Source organism: Lichenostomus cassidix, chromosome 2, assembly GCF_008360975.1.
Source record: "Lichenostomus cassidix isolate B80296 chromosome 2, HeHo_3.0, whole genome shotgun sequence".
NCBI lineage: Eukaryota > Metazoa > Chordata > Aves > Passeriformes > Meliphagidae > Lichenostomus > Lichenostomus cassidix.
The window spans coordinates 69,683,755-69,710,072 of NC_139482.1; the positions used below are offsets into that span (position 1 = coordinate 69,683,755).

General features: G+C 41.5%; 1 protein-coding gene across 1 annotated transcript; it reads right to left on the reverse strand.

The window, feature by feature from the left end:
- Nucleotides 1-13,089: 13,089 nt before the first annotated feature.
- On the reverse strand, nucleotides 13,090-18,534 carry LOC146441604 (ovalbumin-related protein Y-like). The gene is made up of 7 exons (XM_085052058.1): nucleotides 18,367-18,534; nucleotides 17,675-17,725; nucleotides 16,926-17,054; nucleotides 15,755-15,872; nucleotides 15,378-15,520; nucleotides 14,879-15,034; nucleotides 13,090-14,118 (listed from the first exon to the last, which is right to left on the reverse strand). Exons 1-7 carry the CDS (start codon nucleotides 18,532-18,534, stop codon nucleotides 13,717-13,719), a joined length of 1,167 nt encoding a protein of 388 aa, XP_084908184.1. The 3' UTR covers nucleotides 13,090-13,716.
- Nucleotides 18,535-26,318: the final 7,784 nt, after the last annotated feature.

A 26,318-nucleotide genomic window follows, 5' to 3' on the forward strand; every position in this document is an offset into this window, starting at 1 on the left:
GGAGTTTTCAGGCAATAAAACATAAACAAGTGGTTTGGAAGTCATTCTGTGTTCACATGTCAATTGCTATGCTCACCTCTCATGCATGTTTGTTAGAAACTGTTTTCACAAATCTGTTTCCTTCTGCATTTCCATACTTTTACCTTTTTGTAACAGGTCCTCAGAGGTCTGGAATCTACCTGTGATTTCTGTTTACCTTTTCAAAGCAGTCAAACAACAATTTCCTGCACTTATTTTCTCATCCACTGAAGGCTAGAATTCCTTAGTGCTTTGTAGCAGCTTGATGAAAACAAGAAACGATTATGTCTTTGATATACTTGCAAAGCTGGAAATTTAAGTGCAAATTATATTTGACTTGCTCTGGGTTTGGACAGTAAAAGCAGAGGTTGGCTATTTTTATTTTTTTTAAATAAGTAGGCATAGTAAAATATCTTTTTGTTACGTGCTACTTACTGGTCAGTAGTTCTTCAAAGACCCATAGCTTTACCCTTGTTTGAGTAATAGAAGCATGGATAGGCAATATAATTCATCTAAGGTTACCTAGTCTGAGAGCAAGACTGATGAACAAAATTTGTGTTCCATTGTATTGTGCTTTCAGATATAGCTTGCTTTGCTTAAACATGCCACAGTATAAGCTGTCTGAGAAATTTAATTTTTGTTTTTTAAAATCCAGCCCCTTATGTAGGAGCTAAATACTGGGAGCTCAAGTTTCTCTTTGTAGCATTAAACTCTACCAAGGTGTTTTGTGACTGGGCTCTGGGATATACACACACACATTTCTCTCTCCTCTCTGTATCCATGTTTGGATTTACAGGTTATTTAAAAAGTTTGCATCTCTACACCCACACACTTTTTTATGTTGTCTTGTGTTCACCAACTGTATTTTTCAGGGATGCAACTCTCAGGGAAATTTCACACTAAAATAAACTTAGCAAATTCACTGAACGCCACAGTTCTGCTCCCAGTGCACTCTTTTGAACCAAAGATCAACCAAGCAAACTTATTACTTGTCTGTCAAAATCAAGCTTAAAAGGTATTGAATGGGAGGATAAGATACTCTGAAATAAAATACTGTTTTAAGCACAAAATAATATTTTAAGCACAAAGAATAATGTTGAAAATCTCCCCAAAACACCAAATATTCATATTTTACATGTAATAAAATAGTGTAGAATGCATATACACAGGTAAGATTTGTAGATAATATAATGCAAATATTCTGTCCTGAAAAATATCAAACAAAAAGCAATAATTTCTCTTTTTTTAAGTTTAGTCAGAAACAAGAAATAATGCAGTGAGAAGGTAAATTTTCCAATAGAAATGCTTACCTTCAAGCTTCAGCACCAAAGACAATACAGCTTTCTAGCTGTATGTGGGCATACTGGCTGAGCCCTTGGGAATTTATACAGTCTGAATTATGACCCACCCATTGCTGTCCTTCAGAAGTTTGACTTTTGACACCATAAAAATAAATTTATGGTATTAGGTCAGTTTTTTGTTTCAATGGATTCGTGTTTGATTGAAAGGAAAGAACAAATATTAGGTTTTTATTCTGTATAACAGTGCTTTCCACCCATAAATCAGGACCATTGGGCTGGAGAAAAGGCTGAGAAATAATGCCCCATTTGCAACTAGATACAGGGATAGCAGTAGAAACAAAAAATGTGAAAACCTTAGGAATGTCACACATAATTAGCAGTTATTAGTCAATATGTCAATAATTAGTCAATTTGTTATTATGGTTGTAGTAATAGACCAGAAATCTCTCTCAGTTTTTCCTTTCTGAATGTACAAAATGCACCCATGCTAGACAGAAGAGAAGGAAGGACAGAACTTAGCCTTTTATTCTGCTAAGGAAATTGGGGAAGTAAAGAAAAGTGCATGTGACAAAACTAATTGAGATGAAAGTCTAAAACAGAAACATTTTCTTTGAGAAGCTGGAATATTTATAAAATATCTTTGTATGAATGTGGTTTTCTGGCAAAATACTATATTTTTAAGGGTTAACGGCAAAACATAATTCTAGACAAAGTAAAAAACTGTCCATTCCAAATGTATCTGTGTATGCACTTGCACTGTATCTCTCAGACCTTCCATGAGTAACTTAATGGCCTGACAGATGATGGAGGAACTGTGAAATCCAGTGAGAAGGGTGTTCATGGTCTGTGGGACAATCATAATATACAATAGCAAATATATTTCACTTATAAAAGCATTTCACTTATAAAAGCTATTGTTCTGTATTGAAATAATAGAATGGACAAACAGTTGAGAAACCATTCTGACCTCTGCAAAGTGCTGCATGATTTGTAAAAGGTGGGGGAGAAGCAGGGTAAGGGAGGAGGGGGATTCCAGAGTCTGTGCAACATAATTCTTTAGATCATATGGGACATAAATGTGATCTCTGTTAAGAAGAGTAGGCTCCTGTACTGCTGTCAAAAGTTTAGGCAATGCAGGGTTCTTTGCCTCAGTCTGCTATCTCTTGTGGAAATAAATGTGCCATATAAATCTACATTCCCCTTGATGAGCTGTTTTCTGTCAGAGGATGTAGCCCAGGAGGTGAGGTGATAACACAGATATCAGGAGAGGCAGAAGTGCTTTCTGGTGCAAGGTAGCCAGAAGAAAGTCTGCCGTATGATAAAATAGTGGGAGGTGGTGCCTGAACCCCAAGTCACAGGGGATGTATCACTCATTGCTTTGCTTTTAAGTTTTGTGCCCACAAAATAATGATTATCAGTCATGATTCAAATTATGAAAAAGCAGAAAAGAACATGCCTAAGTGGGCATATGGCAGTGATACTGGACTAGGAGGAGCTGTGGACTCCCTCGAGGGTCTTGGAGAGAGATCTGTGTAGCCTGGAGAGCTCAGCAACCACAAAATGTATGAAATTTAACAAGAGCAAGTGCAAGATTCTCCATCTGTGATGGGGTGATCCTGGTTGCAAGTACAAATTGGGGGATGATTGGTTAAGTACAGTCCTGCACAAAAAGGTCTGGGGTTTTGGGTCAGTGGCAAGTTGAATATGAGTCAATAGTGTGTTCTGGTTCCAAAAGGGCCAACCACATACTGGGCTGCATCAGGTACAGCATCACTAGCTGGTTGAGGGAGCAGATTGCCCCTGCCAAAGGTAGGGGTGGATCTTTAATGTCCCTTGAAACCCGAACCATTCTATGATTCTGTGATTTTCCCACTCTGCTCTGCACTGATGTGGCCTCACCTCAAGTCCTGTGTGCGGTTTTGGGCACCTCAGTGTAAGAAGGACATCGCAATATGAGCGTCTACAGAGAAGCATGACAAAGATGGTGGAAGGCCTCAAGGACAAAACTTACAGAAAGTGTCTGAGCTCACTAGGCTTGCTCATCTTGGAGAGGAGAAGGCTGAGGGGTGACCTCATCTCGGCCTACAACTTCCTCAGTGGGGGCAGAAGAGGGGGAAGGATCTCCTCTCTCTGGTGACCTGTGATGGGCCACGAGAAAATGGAAGGTCAGATTGGACACTGGGCAAAGTTCCTTCATCCAGAGGGTGGTCAGTCACACCCTGAAACAGGCTCCCCAGGGAAGTGATCACAGCACCAAGTGTGTCAGAGTTCAGTGAGTGGACAGTGGTCTTAGTCATATGGTTTATTTATAGGTAGTTCTACAAGGAACAGAGAGCTGAACTCAATGATCCTTATATCTCCCTTCCAACCTAAGATACTCTATGATTCTTCTAACCTGTGTGCCTTCACCTAATAAGCTGTTTTCTGCCATTGTTTATAGTGCTTCTCAGATTTATGCCACTATTTTCACTCTTTATCCCTTTCTTGTTCAGGGCCACTACAAGAGTTTATTTCTACTTCAACCACACCGGTCTTCATTGCTGCATGTAAGAGTTGGTCAGTGTATTTAACTCAGTGAAATCTGCCTTTCAAAAGTCCTTCAAGACTCTCTGCTAAACAACCATGATTCCCATTCTCTTAGTCTAGTTTATCATAGATGAATTATGGGAGTGTCCAGACCTGTATCACAAGTCCAGCTCATCCCATATGGCCTGTATTTTAGGACTTACAAACAGATTCAGGAAGCAGTTGTACTTTTGTCAGTGTTCATTTTTTTCACACCATCACTCTGCAAGAATAGAATGAAAATTATCTGAGTGGCTTTTTTATACCTGGTGAATTTGGCTTCTGTGTAGTGTCCTGGTTCCAGACCTGCAGAACAACTTTGTATGCATTTGATTCAGACCTTTGTTTCTTGTTATGAGTTATACAAAGTCAAGTTTTCTCTCCAAGAATTGGAGTTTCAGGTTCAGAACATACCCACAATAAGAAAATACATGGAGGATAAGAAGCTCTGATGTGATAATATATGAGAAAGGCATGCTGTGCTCTTTCTGAGAGGTCTGGTGTGGTTTTCTGTGCTCAGACTGGGAGTTAATGCAAGGCCAGATTTAAGCAACAGAACATACCCAGTGCAAATGAAGAACTGGATCAGAGCAGACCATCAGCAGACCATCAGCATACCATAGCACACAAAGGTCTTGTAAAATCTGCTTAACATGGGGTCTAGAGAGAGTAAGAAAACCTTCCTGCACTTGGAAGACTATCTGGGACAATTGGCAGTGGCTTGTCCTGTCCAGCCCAGCTGTGCAAATCATTACAAACGGCTCAGTCACACATCCTTGTTTGACAATGCTTGTCCCAAGAAAGAGGTCAGCTAAGGCTCAGTTGCCCTTTTCTCTGCCAGGCATTCCATTGTGGAGCTGCCCCTAAACCAACAGAATCTTGAGTACTTGAGCGTTGGACAACTGAGAACATAAAAGGCACTTCTTATCCAAAAGAATATGAAGTTCAGGTCAGCTCACAGACCAAAGCCTCTCATCCAATCACAAAAACCTACACAGAACTCAAGATTTCATTCTGTCCTTGTTCCTCCACTTTTGCCAACAGAAAGGAGCATATTAATTGTTTTGTGTTTGTCTTCATTCCACACTGTGACTCTAGAAGCTGTTTTTCAATCAGGAACAGAAGCAAACATTCACAGAGAGATTTACTGACTGCAGCTGACTGTCTAACTGCTGACTGCAGACCTAGGTGCTGCAGCTATCAATGATGGTTTTTCTCTTTATTGTTCTGTGGTGCTGTTCTTTCCCCAGTACAATATAAATTAATTGTCTGATCAAGCTCCTTCAGAGAGGTGTTCATAGCCCACCTTGAACCATTCTGCAGCAGCTCTGTGCCTTTGGAGACGTACATTGTTGTCTGTAGTGCTGCCTTGATCTCATGGACTGTGACAGGACATTTGTCCTCGCTCTTATTTGTCATTGAGATGTCCTGTATGACATCTTACACTCATTTATTCATTTGAACCTTACACAGGCTCAGACTTCATTGTACAGACGATGATCCCTTACTGCTCCCCCATGGATATTTGATCTGACGTAGATTGATGTGACCTTCATATCATAATTTTCAATGATCACATCCCACAGGCCAGCAATGGGTTGGATGGGAGTATTTGACTCAGAAGCTGAAAAGCATTCTCACTATGGTTGAATGAGTTTTAGCCTCACATACATGCAAAGCCTTTCCCGTGCTTCCATACATGCCACATATCTTGCTGAAGAAGCAATATGCATTGTCTCTGTTGATGAAGGTGCCTTCATGCTCTCTGAGCTCAAATGCAAAAAGAAAGTGTACAGAAGTTGAAAGCAAGGAGAATCCACCAGGCAGGAGTAAAGAAGCTTTCCCCATGTGTGCAGAGATGGAATTTGAAAAGCAAAGATTGTGCTGAAGGGAAAATTGACGAGGGCAGTAAGAAAAGCTTCTTTAGGTAGAATAGCAAAAAGAAGACAAAGGAAAAGTCAGGATGATTGAAGAAGGTTCCTGATGGTTTGCAGAACTGACTAATTTTCAGAAAGGAAAAGGAGGAGTGGGGAGACTGCAGTCATCGAAAAGGTGTAGTGCACTGCTGCAAGGCACCAGGGGTTAGTACTCGTTACGATCTGCGTCAAGAATAATACTCAGGCTTTCTAAGATGTTGCTTAAAATACCATTTATTGTAGCTAACATTAAAAGGAAAAAGGGGATAATATAGGCAATCTCACATTCCCTCAACTCAGGCTGTGCAGCACTGGACAGACCATCAGTCAAGGAGTGGTAGGCAGTGCAGCTCCCATCCACAGAGATAGGTGTTCACTGATGCTTTGGTCTTTAGAACTCTTAAAGAAAACAATTAATTTCTGCTGAGAAGAAAAGGATATTCACATGAAAACTTGCTGCTTCACTTTATGATAAATGCAAGGACACAGGGGATGCAGTCACTCATGCCAAATGGGAGTTAGCTACAGGTTCCTCCCTTCTGACTTGCATGCAAAGTTCATCCTGCAGCCCAGGGCAATGTGCAGGACAGCACGGGATGGGGAGTCAACCTACTCACTTGGCAAGCACAGGCCTGTGCCTTCTCCTGTTGAGTGTTATGTGGGTCACTGATGCCCTGGGTGCACAATTGTGTTCAAGTTCCAATTCCTGCAGAAGGCTTTCAAGCAAAGCCTTCTGGGAACATTTTGAGACATATGGAAGAATAAAAATTATGGGAAAAACCAGCACAGATTTACCAAGGACAAATCTGTCCTGACCAACATCATTGGCTTCTAGGACAGGACAGCTTGTTCTATAAACTGAGAGAGTGCAGAGGATATTGTACATCTGACGCCTTCAGGATCATCTTCCAGAGTATCCTTGTAGTCACACTGGAGATCTATAGGCTGAGTAAGCAGGCAATATTTTGGGTGCAAAGTTGGCTGTACTGCCAGGACAATTGCTCCATGAGGACAATGAGCTGGGCCAAGAGACAATCCCCAGGGAGGGCAGTGTCCTCACCGTCCAGTGCCACACCACAATATCTGACCACAGGGAAGCAGAGCCAAACATCAGTAACAGGGTCCATCAGTAGCCATGGACACAGCAAGAGAAGAACCAGGATCATGCTCCATCTACAGAGCCCAGGGTTATGAAGCACTGGGAGCTGCCTGTGGAATGGGAGCAAGGGAAACAAGAGAAACCTTAAAAGGGTGACAAGTCCATCCAAGCCTTCAGAACATGAGGCAATATAGTGACAGAACAGGTCCTAAACCAAGGTGGGAAGTCTTTTCCACAAGTGAGGATTGAAGTCAGATCCAGTGACTACCAGGCAAGTCAATGATGACAGAGTAGGCTCAAGTTCAAGCCAGAAAATCAGTGCATAAGTTGGTCCCAAGAGGGCCCACGGCTAGGCAGGGCAGGGCTGAGTGGAACAGGAGAGCAGTCCCTGATGTGTCACTGGGGCAGGAGCTGATGGCCCTGGGGGTAGGGGGGTAACATGGGGTCCTGTGGGCAGGTGGGAGAGATCCCATGGAAGATCAAGGCCTGTGAGGGCTTCTAGTGCCTTCAGGGCTCAGATCAGCAGTGTGGGCAGTCTCTGAGAACAGTGTGCCCTTGCTCCTTAGGGAGACCTGGACTCAGGAGGGACTGGCTTTAGAGTGACCACTGACTGTGGGGTGTTAGTGGGCTGTTTCAGGGGACATGGAGTCAGGGCAGGGACAGTGCATAGGAAAGGGACAAGACATGAGAGGTTAGGAGCTGAGTGAGGTGGTCAGACCACTGCAGTGAGGCCCAGAGGCTGGTGAGGAAAAAGCCAGGAGGGATGGTCTGGCTGGCTGGAAGGGAGTTCACTTAGGAGTCTGGGTCTGAATAATGGGGGAGTGCTTTGTGAAGATCAGGAAGATTTGTAAAGACAAGGCCCTGTGTGAGCAGAGACCCAGGCTGCTCAGTGCTTGGCAGAGGGCACAGGTAGGACTGAGCTCGCTGTCAGGGAGCAGCAATGGCAGGCTTCTCCCCAAGGAGGAGCAAACCAGGAGGCAAGGGGGATCTCACAGCTGGCAGTGCAGGAGCCTGGCCAGCCTGGAGATCACGGGCAGTCCAGATCATAAGGTAATGTCATGGCTATGAGGCAGGTGCAAAGACACACTGCAAAGTCAATTCACACAGCAGAGGTAGGTCCAGGTCCAGTGATCACAAGGCAGGGCCAAGGTCACACTAGGAGTCCTTGGCCAGGAATGGGCACAGCTGTGTTTGAACTGGGGACTCATACAATTTTGATGTAGACAGGTGGGAACTTAAAGTCGAGAACATAGTTTAGAGCTCCTGGGGCCATAGGTGTGTGGGAGAGACTCCATGTGTAGCTGATCAGGACTGTTCAAGGCTCATTAGTGCACTCAGAACTCTGTCACACACTTAGGGAGTAAAAGAGATAGGCCTGGAGACAAAGCTACAAGGCTAGGGTACAAGGTCTGTCAGGAGGTAGAACTGGAGATGGGCAGCTGCTGTGTACTTCCATGCTATGTCTAGGCTGAAACAGTCTTCTGTTGTGGGCAACAGCCTTGACTCGGGGAGTTTCACCTAATTTGTTGCTGATTAACATTAAATTTTTGTTGTCGATTTGGGTATTGACAAAACCGACGTAACAAACTATTAAATGAACAGACCTTTCATCCTGCTTTCCCTCATTTAACTTCAAGACAAAGTTGCTTCTTTCTTCTGCTCACTAGTTTCAGCTTCCTTGTTACACTCAGTGCTGCCCAGTCCCTTTGGTGAAGTGGCAGGCAATAGAAGAGGTTGGGATTGGTGTATAACTGTTTATATCTGCCAGTTTTTGCTGCTCACTTTTATCCTGTGCTCTAGTTTGCTTCAGGGGTTCCAGTTCCACATGGGTGTCCTTGCTTTAGCATAAGTGACCAGCAGGCTGCAGTCCATCTGGAGTATCAGTGCCCTGGCATTGACTACCTATGGCTCCAGTCCCTTTAGAGGTGCCTCCTAAGAATGTACCTTCAGCTATGCCCTCAATAACATCCCCTTCTTCTTAATAACATCTCCATGTCTTTCTTCTCGCTTTTGTTCCTTCAAACACATCTGTCACATTTCTCTGTCCACTCTTTCTTAATTACACTTGAGCAGAGGTGCTGTATGCTACTCTGACTGGAGATTTGGCATGCAGTGAGTTCTTTTAATTCATTACAGGGTCTGCTGCAACTGGCCAAGGACAGTTCATGTCCTCCTCTCACAAATGGTGTCGGTGCCCAATACAGGCTCCAGAACTATGTGCAGAGGGTGTTGGGGTAATATCCTGCTGAAGCTGGTCGTGCTCTCAGGGTCCTAACACTGGCTGTTTTCAGTCCTGGAACTTAAACTGCCATTAGTCTTTTCTGTATATTTATTACCTCTCAATAGTATCATCATTCAGCTGTTTGTTTTCACCTACCTCTGTGTTTTTGGGGGTTTTTTAACTGTTTTCTACCAACTTCTTTTAATACCATTAAGTTCCTGTGTCAGAAAATATACCAAATAACCAACTTCTGTTATTGCCTCCATATCACTCAGGACTTCAGAAACCTCTGCTCTCGAGAACAGCACCCCTCTCCCGGGAGTTTTACTGTGTGGGCTCAGGGACATCTGAAGCAGCCACCAAGCCTTGAGTCAGAGCACTGTTTGTGGCCGAGCTGTGAGATGCCTTTATGGGGGTCTACATCCCCCTCACTCAAGAGAAGAATTTAAATGGAGTCTCTTGATTGTGGCCCATGCTAGTTTGCATGCCTGTGCCTGGCCATGAACCTCACAAGATGGACCCTGTAATTCATCACTGCAAGCATTCATTTTGGACACTAGTAAGAAAATTATTAAAGTGCATTTTACTGAAAATAGCATGAGAGGGAAAAAGGAGACAGAATAGACCCTTCCATGTGCCTTCCAGGGGTCAGATCCCTAAGCAGTGCAGCATCAGATGGATCTTTATTCAGGGAACAGCACACTGTGCATATCCCATGCATGCAGAGGTTCACTGGTGGTGTGATCTTTACACTTTTATAGGTATGTTCGTAGAAGTAAACAACTCTGTTTATCATTTCTACTGATGAATGAAAGTATACTTATACAGAAGAATGCTGCTTCATTTCAAGATAAACACAAGGATGCACTGGCAGTGTCATTCCAGAGTGCCAGTTCAGGACCATCCACAAGGTTTTCCATTATGAATAGCAGATGAAATTTAGCCCCCGGCCACATGGTATATTCAGCACTGTATAGTCCTGAACACCAAGCAGTATGTGCAGCATAACTTAGCACAAAACTGCACACACTGATCAGCTGGATCAGATCCACTTTTATGTGGTCACTAACTCTTCAATGTACAATAGTTCTCTGGTTAGGAGCTCTACAGACCCTGATTGGTGGATTTAACCTCCAGGCTTGATATTTGACCTACTTCATCACCACAGGCTTGTTTGGGAATCACTGGGCTGTAGCAGTAGTGTAGGGAACTGCAGCATTTAATATCTTTTGGGTGAAGCCCCTGCCCTTCTGCTCTTGTTGTTACCTCCTGCCCTGCATCCCCTTTCCTTGCCAAGCAGCCCCACCCTTGCTGCTCTCTGACAATCCCCTCTCTGCTGTGCCTTTTCCATATTGATAAATCTTAGCTCACTAGACACAAGAAACAGAAAACTGAAGCCCTGCTCTGTGACAGTGTCTTTCTAGCAGACATATAGCTTTCAGTTTGATTCCCAAATACCATTTGGGAGCCCAGGACAGCTTTGCCCTGGAGTCCAGGAGATTCTGTGCATTTCCTTTAGTGACTATGGTTGCAGTATAATGCCTGCTAAATCTTTTGCCTTCAGCCATGGATTTAGTTTGCTTACAAGAAGGCAGGCCTGTCTCACAAGTCATATATGCAGAGGGATGGGGAATGGTCTCAGAAAATTATATTCCCTAAAGGGCAGGGAAGCTATGTCATCTCCAACCCTTCCCCAAATGACATGAGAAGGAAAAGCGCACTTATTTCACACAGCATTTCAAATGCTGTCCTGTCTGTATGTCTGTTTTTGTTCCACAGCCCCCAGCAGTACTGTATATCCAGAACAACATGGCATACAGTGAAAATAGAGTGTACTGAATGGACAAATGGCAGTTTATTGATATACCAGCTTCAGTGATGCTGCCAGAGAACAAAAAGAACTATAGGGCAATATCTAGACCTCGTGGGAGCTTTGTGGAAACTTTGTGGGAGCTGGGATTCATGTTATTAAGCTCTTGCTGGACTTCAGAGCTGGGAAACAGCAAGGCAGTGTTTGCTCTCCACACGGCTGCTCTTCCCCTCATCCTTTTGTAGCACCCTCCATGCTGCTTTTCCCAGAATTGCTTCCCAGGGGAGCTGCAGCAGCCACACTGACCGTGGCACTGCCTTTGCAGCAGGTTCTGCTGGCCCAGACCAGCAGTGCACAAGGGCAATACTGGGCCCAGCCATTGACACAAGTGTAAGGATCTTATTCAACCTTCCTGAATCTGGACTTTTGCCTCTCATTTTAGCCTCTGTGGAGGATGTTTTCTCTTTCATAAACCAAATAGTTCTATCCCTTCTACAGTGTTTGACTGAGATAATTTTTTAATCCAGGATGGAGACATCTTAAAATGCCTCTGATCTTTCACCAAATAATATTTCTGGGTTTTTCTTCAAAACTTACTGGGTTCCAGGCACAGTGCCTTTGGTCTATATTTCAGTATATTGATCATAATTAATCTGCTTGTACAAAAATTAAGAAAAAAATTTAAATCTACATTAAGTTCCTAAACCTAGTTTTCAACAGTTGTCTGTCTGTCAGAAGACTTGAGACATCATTTTGTATCCCTAGTGACACCTAATGGCCCAATTTAAAATGAGTCGAATAGTTCTGTTTCACAGTGAGGACATTAGGTGAACCTCTCTCATGTGTAGTTTTAGGGAACCATTTACCATTTCATTCATTTGCATTTTCATTTCATTACCATTTATTGTTTCTGGGTTTTTTTTCTTTAAAATGTTCATTAAGCAAAGGAACAATTAAACAAGAGAATAATTATTTTCATATTCATGGACTATAATATAATATAATATAATACATACTAACATTATTATCATTATACCTAGAAAGTGCAAAGTGACAAATATGCATGTTTCAGTTTAATAACATATTTATAATTGCTTATAAACTTTCACCCTCTGCTCCTTAGAACAATATTTTATAAATCCTGCCTTTTTCTTTTTTTGCTTTAGTTGTAACAAAACTCTGTTTACTGCTTTAGGCTATAAGAGAGGCAGAACATGCTATACACAGTAAACCTTGAAATTGCATATATATAAAAATACTTTTTTGTTTTGAATACTTGTCTTAACCATATCTAATCTCTTATAACTGTCTTGGGAAGCCCAGTATTTGCAGTTCTCCCACAGGCTTCATAGCAGCTAAGAAAATGTGTTTCCCTGTAGTCAGCATCACCATTTCAAGTTATATTTAATACTTACTTCGAAAATGTTTGAGACAGCTCCAAATACTGCCAAGTGTCTCCCTTTTTTAAGCACTTTTTAACTACTGTGGTTTGCAGTTCTGCTTGTGTATGCCAGCAGAAGGAAGATTGCTTAAGTCAGTGATTAACACTAATAAGTCTTTCAGTTGGATAAACTGCAACCCAAAGAACCCTAAAGACTGTGAAATAGGAAATAATATCTCTAGGGAATTAAGTCATCAAAGGCAGTAACGAGGATTTCCTTGCACAATTCTTGTGAGTATTAGACAGCTGAACCAGTCCACCTTTTAAGAAAAATACTTTTCTCATGTTTTTGAAGTTATGTCTCTCAGGCATCACCTCAATAGATTTACTTAGGGCAAGTAGAGGAAATCTTTTAAAACTATATGGAAATTGAATAGCAGATTCAAAAATATTTGACATATCATTTGGAGATAAGCTCAAGATAAAAATAGGATCTGTAGGATTTACCTTGCTTAAACTCAGAATTTTAGAAAAAAAAAATTAGAAAAAAAAGCTTTTTAATGACTTCATATATGGGTACATTCTGGTTTTGAAAATAGGATCTAAATCCTAGTCTAAACCCCTTAAGTCAATGGCCACGACCCACTCTATCCTATATTTTGGTTGTATGGTACAGTAACCCAGAAGAGGTAGAGACGTTTAGTTTGCAATGCTTTTATTAGAATAAATAGAAGGACCGACAATTGACATTCACAAAATCAATGACATGTCATGGGAATGGAGATGGGAAATTGTATCAGTCAGGAAGGTGGTGTGTTTGGAGTTGATGATTTAGGAAGAAATGGTAAACTTTCTGTTTTCCCCCTCAGAACTAGAGACCTAGCTTTACAGCACGTGCAACACAAAGAAGCACAAATGCATAACTCAAAGACGAATGATTTACTAAAATTAAGAATTTCATCTGCAAGTTGTCCAGGCATCAGTTCAAGGATGGTTGCCCAACAAGTTCAACAGAAAGGAACAGGATTATTCTGAAAGCTGTGTTTATTTCAGAGAACTCCTATCAAAAAAACAGACTCTCAATATCAGTGTCAGAATTCCTCACAAAAATCAAAACACTGACCCTGAATCTTAAGTTGTTCAATCAAGATGGAAAATGCTTTTAAGCTACCTCTTGAAATTCTCATTTATTCTTGGATGTAAGTCCTGAGTAGAACTTTGTAAGCAGAAATATCTGCACTCAAAAATCTGACAAGTCACACACTTCTTCAGGAGTATCTCCCTAGATATTGAAGACTTTCCATTTAGAGAAAGTATTGAAGAGATGAGATTATACTACAGTACTAGAGTACAGGGGGTCTGTTTCTGAGGGGAACATAAGCATTGTTTCCAGCTGGTTTTCTCCTTAGGGAGAACAATATCTACCAAAGAGGAGGATCATGTCACTTGGATTATGTTTGACCAGGAAAAGGAATGGGTGGTCAGCCCTAAACTCTTCGAACTCAGAGGACTGTTGGTCGTCTCCAGTCACAACCTCTGAGCCACCTGCCTCAGTGCCCTCTTCAGTGACTTCCATGTATGCCTCATGGTTGGCCTCAGATAGCTTCAGGCCCTCTACTGAAGAGATGCCAGAGAGATTGGCCGAGGGGCTGAACAGGTCAGTCATACCCAAGGATGTCAGGACAGATGTGAAGTTATATTTCTCCTCAATCTTCATGCGAGGGAGGTACACTTTCACTCTCTTCTTTTCCATCACCTTGGGATTGGTCCACTTCATGAGTCTTTCATAGCTGATTTTATTCTCAAGCTGTAAAGAGAGGGAAGGAAAGAAATGTCTGAGACAAAAATTCAATGGTCCTAAAAGCTGTGTTTTTACCACCTGTTACTGTTTTTTTCCATTTACTTTGTGCACACAATAGAGCTGATACTTAAATGCATTTGTTTATTCTGTATGCTTTCTCCTGACTACAGAGCATATCTAATCTGTCCTGAGAAAGTTCCTCAAACCTTTTTCATCTGAAAGTTTCTTCATCAGATCGATTCTTTTTTTTTAAATACAGTTTTGGAAAACAGCAAGTCAAGTTGGCCAAAAAACTGTTCTTTTTGGAAAAAATTTTCTAGATCCCTTTCCTAAACTTTATTCCTTTCTAATGCTACTTTTCTCATTTTCCTTTAAGTCAGCTCTTGGAATGCTTTCTTCATCACTTTCATTTTTCATTTCCCCTAGCATAAACTTTTCTTCTTTAGCAAACATTTGAAATCACTCAGAGTGGTAAAAATCCTGCTACCTTCTGCTTCTGATACCTTGTGGAAGTTGGTGCATATAGCAACATCCTCTTCTGTGAGGCTACAGCTGCTCTACACTGCTTTACCTTCATTTTATAAAACTGGATTCAAGGCTCTCCTAAGAGGCTCTGCCTGAGTGCCTGGGCAGCTTTTGTGCTCCCCTGCCTGCCCAGCACAGCCCTGGTGTGGACAGCTGGAATGTCCATGGACAGCAAAAGGTCTGACAGCAGCCAAGCCCCACTGAAGTCATAACTCTTCTGCTTCCCCTGCTAGGGCCATACCTGCTCCAGGCCAGAGATGTCATCAGGCAGCAGCACCAACAGGCTCAGCTCTCCGCTGGTGTATGGAAGCTCCAGGACCTTAATTTTATCTTCAGCCACTCTTGCCACTTTGAAGGTGTTGTTCTGACACATCATTTGCACAGGTCTGCTCTCTTGCTGCAAAAACAGAAAAGTAAGACAATGTGATGAGGGAGCAATTTTTTTTCTTTGATCAGGCAAATGTATGAGGCCTTTGAAAGGACAGGACTCAATCTTCAATCATGGTGTCTTTGAAGTAGAGCTGTGTCTCCATTTTCCTCTCTTGCCCAATTGTGTGCCCTGGAAGCCTGGTCAGACAGAGATCTTGCAAACACTGCTTGGCTTTAGGCCCAGCCACTGACAGTGAGAGTGTCAGCTAAATCACCCAGCCTGTGTCAGCAACATGCATTTGTAACACTCAGACTGCTGGCTGTGTGAGCCAACAGCTGCCCTGGCCAGAAGTGTGTCTGTGCCCTCCTACCTCTGTCACATTGAAAGGTGCTTCCCGAGTGTGTTCTTCTTTAAATGCAGTTTTCCATATCCCTTTGAAGTAAATGACATTCACAAAGACCAGTGCAGTATTGAAAGCAACAGAGTCTGACGCAAGGAAATCTTGGATCCGTCCTTTAAGAAAGAGACAGGGCAGGGAGGGGTGAGATACAGCTCCTCTGGTGTGCACAAATCTCTGTGATGTGGGGGTGATGGGGGGTTCCTGCTTGGTGGAGTTTTGTATTCATAGCAATAAGCAAGCTGCTCTTGCTTGACTCACTTTTTCTAGATATTATGAGGAGAGGAAGACAAGGATATAGTTTATGGTAGCTGAGGGAAAATACCTGCTACCCATTTTTCAGTCCTTACCATTTGTCTCTTTCTCTACCCAGGAATTAATGATCTGTCTTGCTTCCTCTGCAGCTGTTTTGAAGTTAACTTCTTCCAGCTCTGCTTTGTAGTATTTCTTTGCACATTTTATGTATTCCTATAAGCAGGAAGGTTAAAATTGTCAGACTAATGAGAACTTAGAATTATATGAATGCGTAACACAAGATTATGAAATAAAGCAGAATGGTTAAACGAACAGTGAATATTTACTCCCATGTTTGAACATGTCAGTCACTAAACATGTCAGTCACAGCTGTCTTCCTGTAACTGAATCTTAAAAGGTGTACACGAAAGACTACTTCACATATATAGGTCTGGCACTTTTTGATAAGACAAGGTTCTAAGTTATATTTTTATGTATTTCCTTTGTTTTATCAAAACAGTTTCAATTTAACAAATGTTTCTAAGGACAGACAATGTTTGTCTCCTTCTCTTTATGTTCACTCTTTATTTTGAATATTGTGTTCTCACGTTCTTAGATTTCAAAAGCAAAGCTTCTTTTCACTAGGAAGATTTTATATTTGGCTTTGAAAAAAATCCAAATTTGACAATTTCAGTTTTCATTATTTCAAGTAATAAAATGTATTTAATTTCCCTTAAAAGTGACATTTTTCATTAAAAGCCATTTTTCTAACAAATCAACAGCAATCTTGATTACTCCCTGTGATTTGTAACGTGTGGCTAGCACAGGTTTTTCCCATGAGAAATTTTCTTGTGTTTTATAAATAAAGATAAAGTTTGGATGTTGTTGGAACAGTGTCCCAGAACTTGGACAGTGCAGGCCTGGCCAATCAGGCCTGGGGGAAGGCTTCTGACTGACCAATCTGGGTGACTTTTGAGAACTCTATATATGTGATGAAATCAAAACAATAAAGGTCATTCCTTCATGCCACTGGGAACTGGTGCCTTCATTACTCTGCTAGCTGCTCAACAGCGACAGTAACGTAGGCATATTTTATGGCATTATACCTTTTGCCTTCATCTAACAGTTGTAGAAAGGTCCAAACTCATTCTGTACCAGTTTCCCTGATGGCTTACAACCTCCTCTTCACTAACAGAGAGTGGGCTACTGTTGGTGGTGCATCTCTAGGGCAGAGTCATAGGGGATTTACAGGAAACTTCATGGAAGTCAGTTCACAGTATAACTCACCTGAAGAATAGGGTATGTTTTGTCGATATAGAGTCTGTCAGCAATCTTGAGTGAGTAGGTAGCATTTTGCCTGCTGATATCTGAGACAAGATCCTTGAATGATTTGTGGATGTATTCAGGAGTGCCACACTGAGGTGATGACATGAAAAGAGAAGAGAGATTGCATAAGGAAGTAAGATCCCAAAGTATTGTCCCTTTCAGTCAAGAGTGATGCTACAGGGCAGTCTTCCCCCACAGACTGTCACCTTTAGGACAGCTGGTGCCGTGGTGGTGTTGCATTGAACTGGCAAGTTCATCCCTGTCAAGACAAGTCCCCAGAAATGTACTTTTTATAAGATGCAGTTTTGTTCCTGTCCCTGAGACTTCTGGGCTCTTCTCTGCTCAGCATCTTCCTGCCCTGCTTTTGAGTCTCTCATCTGAAAATCAAACTGTGGTACCCTGGCTCCGGGGGCTGAGCCCCTTTCACAGGCCATCCCCCAGCAGCACTTGCCCAGGAAGGCACCCTGGTGCTCAAAGCATTCTCCCCATGTCATCACTTGCTTTGGTGCAGGTTGAGCAACCTGCTGTCTTTCTACGTTTGTTTAAAAACAGGTGAATCTCACCCTCCTTCCCTCCCTCCACAGATTCCCTTGGTTTGAGGCCATTACCATAGTTTTTGTGAGGGTCTGAAACTACTGGTAAGAGAGGCAGAACAGATCTAGTTCTGAGCAGAAAATAAGACAGAAAGGAAGATTAAGTTATTTGTCTACCTGGGAATCAGTAATGTCTCCATCTCCTGTAACATTATCAAAGTGAAGAACCTGCAAGAGAAAGAAACAGTGGTGGAAATGAGAAGCATGACCAAAAATAATGTGAATTCGAGATGTATACACGTTACTTGAGATAAAACTGTTGGCTCGGAAAAAAAAATGTTGAGAAAATAGATTAACTAAAAAATTATAGGTGAGCTTGCAGTTGGTGTGTGACCTCTGTGACCTTCATGGAAACTAAATACCACTCTTTGTTTTGATGATATTTTTTCTAGTGAATAGCTAGAAATTAATTGAGTTACATATTAAGTATTGCTAAAAATATTCTCTCTTTCTGGGATTTATCTTTTTTATATATTAAAAAAGAAAATACTATTACATTATCTGCAACTGGTCAGAATTTAAAAATCATAAAACAAAATTGCCTGACTGGTAATCTACTTTGCTATTGTCCTTGAGATTTTTTTTTATGTTTAAGTCAACTGCCTGTTATATTGAAAATATACCTCCTTTTTTATTGTTATTTTCTATATATAACTCTTGATTTAGTTCTCCATTATGTGGCTTTGGCTTAGTTCTTGGGCATTAAAACAGGTGAGAACCTCATCAGTGGATAATATTTTTCAATGATCTTACTTAGAAGGAACAAGTAGCATGAGTAGATGTCTGTTTAAACCCATGTAATAACTTACCTTCTCCATCTGGGATTGAGTTTTACCCCTTGCTCCCATGTACACCAAGGCCAGGGTTGAAAGCATGCTCAGGGAGGAAAAGAGCACGTTGTCATTGCTGCGGTGAAATCTCACCTCTTTGAATACATCAAAACAAAATTCGGCATTTGCTGCACTGATGGAGCCCATGGTGAAATCCCTGTTGCCTGAAGGAAACAGAAAGAGTCTGACTTACTGTGGTGAAACAGGTCAATTGTAATGACAAAAGGTCAGTGCATATGAATCCTAAACTTAGTGCACAGGGGCTTTTCAGCAAACAGAATCCAGTGGTGTGGATTTAAAAGGCAGACACGCTTTTGGATTCATGAACAATCAGAATGCTGGATATTTGCCAGGTACACACTACAGGCTGGTGAAAGAAAACACCACAAACTAGAAAATATAGTACTTTAAAGCCTAATAACACTAACAGTATAGTGTTTATACCACTTATAAGGTCTTGAGGATCTTCAAGCAACTTATTTCACTCTGTGGCTGCTAGAGAACAAAATCCAGTGTACTCTGCCATGTGTATCATAGTTCCTATGGAAACAACATGTTCATATGACAGTCATCTCTTAGTGTGGGATAATTTGAACAACAACGCATCTAACTGTTCCCCTGATAGAATGGATGCTCATTCTCTCTCTAAATTGAGCTGCTTATATAGGTGATACAAAGTAGATTTTTTATTATTTTTCTATTCTGCTTACTTATATTTTAGTCTTTAAGCTCCATTTATGTTCTTGGTGAAGAAACAGACTCATGCAGCAAATGCTTGGGTTTTTTTTTACCATTGTTTATCATTGAAAATGTAACTATTAAAGATGACACAGAGCTGCAGAATGCTGGGGTCATTTGAGCATTCTGCACTCCTTGATTTCATTCAGAGAATATCTTACATAAACCTGAGAATTTAAACAAATTCAATTATGTCTTTTAATACAAAATGAAAAATTAAAGCAATAAAGGAAGGAAGAAATTCTGTTGTAACATATCGCCAGCTTTTCAATGGGGAAGAGTTAGTTAACAAAATCATAGTTCATAAAAACAAATACTTTGACCTTATGCATGGCAGAATGTGAAATAGTAAAATAATACAGAAGACACATGTGAAGCTAGGTAAGATTTCTGCAGAAAGCATCCTTTGATTATTAGTTTCTTCAATTAATATTGAAGGCCATAAACATGAGGTTACAACAATATAAGTATTGTAAAAGATAATTGGTTTTAATATTGCAGATTAGAACTTCAATCATAATTGAAAGAAATGCTTACCTTATCAGATTCACCTGGGAAGGTATAGCACAGCTTCTCAGCTGTACTTGGGGCAGACTTGACGAGCCCCTTGAAATATATCTTGTGTTATTTTGTGACACGCCCCGTGCTGCCTGTTCTGTGTTTACCCAATAAGGTGATGGATGGACCTCAATGTCAGACATGCACTTTTTACTTGGAATAAGTCCATTCTTTGAAAAAAAATAATAATTAAAAAGGAAAAGAAAGCCCGAATGAAAGGATTTTAACCTAAACTTTCCAGAAAGGAAGATTTTATTCATTGTAACATGTGAAACCTTGCAGAAAAGACATGAGCACATTGAAATTACTGAAGCAAAAATAATTATAAAAGCTATTCTTTGGATCCTGCATAACAAGTATGATTTGTTTATGGCAGTAAATAGTGTAATGTAACTTGTGAAAATAAAAAAAAATTATGAGGAATTCAGTCTTGCAGAATGTCTGCAAGGAATTTTGTGTAATTTTCCTTAATATTCCTCCGTCATGAGTACTGACAGGCCAGATCCATCTCAGAGGCACCGTTCTGTGAACTCACAAATTTTGGTAAGATCAGCACATGCAGGACTCTATTTTAGTGCAACTTTTCTCCCATTGTTGACTGGATAACCAGTGACACCAGTCTTTCTTCCCACCAGAATCCATAGCTCTTCCTAAGGAATGGAGAAAATTTGCTACCAAGGAACGAAAGAGCGTATCCTTTCAACGTCTGTTGCCAAATTTAATAACATTGAAATCGATTTTTCTGCAAGAAGTTATATGTAATTGCCTGATGTCCCTTGCTGCATTGTAAAAGACCACAGACACAGTGTTTCACAGAGCACAGTTTTTCATTCTGGAGCAATCTAGCTCGAGGAACTCAGCCATAGTGACAGTCTGTGAGGCACGTCAGTGGAACAAAACCCTCAGTGAGCAAATTTTGGCAATACAAATTAATTTCAAAAGCAGTATTCAAAGAGTCTATATAGAGAAGGATTATAGAGCTGAAGAAAAGTGTGTTAGGGAAAGAGAGGTTGAGAAAATAAAAAAGACAAGATTTTTAAACTTTTTTAATTCAGGCACCAGGATTTTTGGATCTCAGTCAGATGCTACCAGAAAAGGATATGAAGTCATTGCTATAATTTTGAAGGGTAGTTTAAGGTGTGCTGTTCTCTTCCACAGGTCACAGCACCAGATGCTAGGTTCAAAATGTGCCTTTTGTACATACAGACACCATTCTTACAAGACCATTCTTCCCATTCTTACATTCTTCCAAGAGCAACTTCATGGCACATCAGCTGAACAAACCAGCTGAAGAAACATTCATGGTCTGCAAGACAGTCATAATATACAATAGCAAGCAAAAAGCAGTCGCATAATTCCTTTGAAATAAAAGAATGGACAGACAATAAAAGAAACTGCTTTGACCTCTTAAATGCCATGTAATTTTAAAACAGGAATCCAAAGTCAATACACAAAATGCCTCTGAAATTGTCTAGAACAAATTATGCTTCAGGAGAGTAGAGGTGGATATTTTAACCCTTTTAGTCGTTTGTGCAAGAGGAAAGCCTCTGAATTATCCCAACCTTTCTCCTTTCGTAGTCCTTCATATTCCCATTCATTGAAGTTGCTCATGCAATAGTAACCATGAAGAACTTGGTCTGGACTGGTACATTTACCTACCACTGGCACTTTACATGGTGCAGTGGTCCAGGTCAGTCTGCTACAAATTTTGTTATGCAGGAACAGGGCTTTTGAGGAAAGATCTTTAGACCTTGACCTGCTTGGATGGCTCATCACTGCAGATCTACTGCAAACAGAATGAGCTATTCCCTCGCAGGAGCAGTGTGTGAACTGGTCACCCCTGTTTGGAGTCCCATTTAGCTGAAAAGGGTCCCACCTAGCTGGTGGAAGTCAAAGGGATGCATGTGTCTGTGTATGGTGAACCTTTCACCACAGAGTAGGGAGTGCTCCCTAGACTGCAAGCTGCTCCTGCAGCTGGGTTCCTTCTGCCTTTCTGGCTTGAGACTGCCTTGTTTCTGTTCAAACAGGCTTCTACACTCATGGCCATGGTCCATTGCAGTATACTTGACAGTCCAGAAGTCAAGGATTAGCCAAAATGTTTTACCCTGTCACTTCTAACTTTCAAATATGCCTTGAATCTTTTTCCTTGACAATTGAATTGTCTAGTGTGGGCTTCAACTCACAATGTGTGAGCCACCTTGGCACTTGTGCACCATATACCTGAATCCCACTGTATATATCAGATTTCTATCATCATAGACAGCCTGTAACTTGGTTGCTACAGAGATGTTCTGTGAGTTGTTTTGCCACAACCAATGCAAAACATTAATGTTGTTAGCAAAATATTTCTGAATTGAATATATTCATTAATGAAAGAAAATTTTTGGTTTACAGTAGAGAAGGGGCAGTCCACTGCTTGAGAAGTATGTTAATGCACAACCCATGTTACTGTTTTTGTTAGCATTTCTCTTTTTTATTGGTCAAATGAATAATTAATGTAAAGCAAGTTGCAGAAGCAACAAAATCATTCCACAAGTAAGTAAAAATCTTGATTATGATCAGCTATCAGCACAAAATTTTAAGAATATGAGAGGTAGTGCCCAGTCCACTGGGCAACTTTAGATTTGTGTCATGGTGTCTAGTGAGGTTAAGCAAACCTTTCTGCAGTTGAAATGCTTCCTTGGAGAAAAGATAATGGATTGCACAGCTGTGTAATGCAGCACAAACACAAAAGGATGTGTTTATCCACATATCCTTGTTTGACAATGCTTGTCCCAAGAAAGAGGTCAGTTAAGGCTCTGCTGCCCTTTCCTCTGCAAGGCATTTCATTGTGGTGCTGTCCCTAAACCAACAGAATCTTGGACATTTGGACCTTTACAAAAGTGTATGAAGTCCAGGTCAGCTCACAGACCAAAACCTCTCATCCAATCACAACATCCCACGCGGAGCTCAAGATTTAGTTTGCATCCATGCTGCTGTTCTTTTGTCAGTGGGAAGGAGCATTTTGATTGTTTCATGTTTGTCTTGCTCAGACTGAGTGCCAGTGATTGTTCAGTTAGCTGCCACTGCAGCCCTTGATGCTGTAACTATCAATGATGGTTTCTCTCTCAGCTGTCCTGTAGGACTGTGTTATTCCCCCAGTCTGAAGAAAAGTTAGGTGTCTGGTCAAGCTCCTTCAGACAGGAGCTTTCACCCCACCTGATATCTTTAATCAGTCCTATGCCATCCTGAATTGTTGGGCATCTTTGCTTGCAGTGCTGCCTTGGTCACTCACATGCTCTGATAGGGGTTTGCATACCTCAGTTTTGGCAGAGTGAATTTCTCCAGTGAAGGCATATTCAGAAGGATTCTGTGATGGATTTGGTCACAAGTCACTCAACCTTACTCACAGCATCTGCTTAGCAGTGCACACAACATCCAGGGTCTGCAGCTATACAGGTTCTGGACCAAAGCACACACAGCTGTCCCTTTATCAGTCACCACAACTCATGTGAAGTCCCTTGCTCATCCCTCAAGTCCATGGAGTCAGCCAGCAGCCAGGGTGAGGCTGTGGATGGCCTTACTCACTGGCTGCTAAGGAGGCAGCAGGGTAACCAGGTCCTTACACTAGGCATACACACAGGGCAGGATGGGTGGCCACTGGCATTGACACAGCAGTTAACTGTCTGTGCCACATGGGAGCTTAGTTATCAGTGTCTCTGCCCACAGAGAAACCTGTCTGTGGCAGCCTGTGACTAATATTGCTCATGTCACCATGCCTGTCATGTTACCTGCCATCACTCACTGGAAGTCAGCCCTGCATGTCCTTTATCTTGGCACATGCTTCAGGGAAAAATAGCATTTTTCTTTTGCACAAAATAGGATAAACTAATCTCTTGGTGTGTTTCAACACAAGCATCATTCCACAAAGCCTTCCTCTCCTCTGAATAGTAGCCTACTGAGATTCTTAACAATATCCTGACATGTCTCCTGCAGGAAAAGACTGCTGCAGAAAAGGAGAAATGTCACTGCACAAGGGTCCATGCCATCATTTTGGCTCTGAAAAAAAGAACTGGGAGTCCTGGCAGACAATAAATTGACTGTGAGTCAGCAATGTGTCCTTGTGACAAAGAAAGTCAACAGCACAAGGAGATGCCTTAGAAAAAGCATTGGCAGCAGCTAAAGGCAGGTTTTCCTGCCCCTCTGCTCTGTGCTGGTGGGGCCACAGTTGGAATGCTGTGTCTGTCTCTGGGCTTTCCAGTACAAAAGAGATGTGGATGTACTGGATCAGGACCAGAGAGAACCACAAAGATGATGAAGTGATTAAAGTGTCTGTCATGAGAGAAGAGGCTCAGAGAGATGGGACTTGTTGCCCTGGAGGGGAGAAAGCGCAGGGGGATCTTATCCATGTGCATACCCTTCTTGATGGAAGAGTAAAAAGAAGATGGAGCTAGACTTTCTCCTGTGAACAGGCAAGAGAGAAGGGACAGAACCTGAAATAGCATAAATTACATTTAAACATAAAAAAATACATTTTCTTATGGATAGGGAGGTAAATCCAGGTTGCCCAAAGAGGCTGTGGAGTCTCCGTCCTTGTGAATATTCAAAACACAGAAGGACATGGTCCCAGACAGCCTGCTGTAGCTGACTCTAAATTGAAGGGGGGAGCTTGGAAGAGAAAATAAGCAGAGGTCACTTTTAATCTCAGCTGTTCTGTGCTTGTATGTTATATCTAGAGGAAGATCTCAAGGGACAGAGCAGGGTTATTGCACATTAATTTGCAAAGAAAGTAGTGTGGTGTGGATGAGGCACTTGGAACGGGAGTGTTTCACAGGCGAGTACTGTTTCCATGCTCTATGGAGAGAAATGTTGCCTCATAGTGGCAAAGCCTTGGATGTCTCTTTGTGCTTTCTGGAAGGGTGCAATTTGTACCATAAGATGCAGAAGGTTTCAGATTTTGTCCTGTTACCTGCTGTTAGGATCCAATTATTAAGGTTCTTTAGAAATATCTCTGCCCGAATTAAGGTACAAACGAGACCATATGCCAGTCAATAGTATGAGTTTTATTTGATAGAATATATGAGAGAGAGAGAGCAAAAAAGAGAGAAAAAGAGAAGTAAGAAAAGAGGTGGGGGGGACAGAAAGAGGGAAAGAGAAAATATCACCATCCGTGGATCTCAACGATGTTGCGTTGATCCTCTCCAGCCGGTCTTCTCGGTGGTGGTGGTCCCCCCCAAAAGCACAGGATGCCATGGGTTAATATACACTCAGGCCAGGGGCAATGTCCAGGCATGTCCCCCCAGGGGAGGGGGCAGTCTCTAGCCACAGACTTTGCTTGCATCACGTGCACTCCTGTGGTGCCAGGCCTAGCACTCTGGGGGGTCTGTGATGGATTGTGACTCCTCCTCAGCTGCCTCTCACGTGAAAGTCCCATGGATGTAGCTAGTGAGGTTGGGGGTTCCACAGCTAGGCCAGTCTGTGTAAACCTAGCTTCTGTGAGCTGTGCTCTGCCCCCACCCCAAACTCAGCCAGGGATGATTCTCAGCACAGCTGGTGGCTTTGGCCTTTGTGTATGCATACCTTTCCCTCAGCTTGAGATGATTGAACAATAGGTTTCCCTTTATCTAATCTCAGCAGTTTGACTCAGTACAAAGTCCCAGTCAGGTATCTTCAGGGAGGCTTCTTTGATTGTAGCTTCTTTATACACTTTTTGTTATAATGAGCAAAACTTTATATCAATGTTTGAGGCATGAACTATTTCAGTCTCTGACACCTGCTAAGCCTTATTTCTGGTGCTGCACAGCAGTCCATAAGAGGAAAATGGCCTCAATTCTTCAGAAAACCTTTTGGAAAGCTATGATAAAGATGCCAGCGGCAACAAGGAGGTTTTCAAGGTTTATTTACTTTAGCCTTTTTTCATGGAAAACTTTTGGAGTATTTTAATATTGGTAAAAGCAAATATTAAAGCAAGTTACAGGTTTCCTACAGTATTTCAAATTTGCACTTTTTCCTGCCTCCTGTCTTTTCTTTTGGGAAAGGAGAAGCTTTGTACTTGCCTCTAAGTCTCACGGCCCCTTTGCTTTTTTCCTATTCCTTCATTTTGACCATTGTTGTTGTTCAGGAAACAGCTCTGGTCACTGAGGCATATCTTTGTACTTTAAGCACTTTCCAGTTTAATAATCATAGGAAGGAAAGGTTGCAAATTTAACCCTTTTGAAATTTTCTTGTTGTTTAAGTGTACAGGATTTTAAATTTAACAGACTTGCTCAACTACATCTGGCTATGAGAAACACAGAAAGTGATTAAACTGCTTATGGGAAACCTTGAGATGTTGAAGTTTTGCATCTCTTGGAACAGTTTATATTACTGCTTTAATTCCTAAAGAAAAAAAAATTCAGTATACTTGGTAAAATAGCTGTCTTTACCAGTGAAAAACAACTGAATCTGTATCACAAACATCTTGATGATATTCAAATAATGTGGATGTCAGACAAGTAGCACCAACTTCTTCCCCTACAGATCTGCTTTTGTCATACCACATTAGGTGTTAAGGTAGAAATAGAATCATAGAATCATAGAATGTCCTGAGTTGGAGACAAGTTTCTGGTCCTCTGCTTCTCAATGTGAGGAAGCTGTAGACTGCAATGAAGTCTCCC

Coding starts and splice junctions, on each gene's coding strand:
- LOC146441604 (XM_085052058.1), bottom strand. CDS start 18,534: ATGGGCTCCATCAGTGCAGCAAATGCCGAATTTTGTTTTGATGTATTC. Junction 15,521..15,754: donor GGTAGAGAAAGAGACAAATG/GTAAGGACTGAA, acceptor TCTTTCTTAAAG/GACGGATCCAAGATTTCCTT. Junction 14,119..14,878: donor ACATCTCTGGCCTGGAGCAG/GTATGGCCCTAG, acceptor CTCTCTTTACAG/CTTGAGAATAAAATCAGCTA.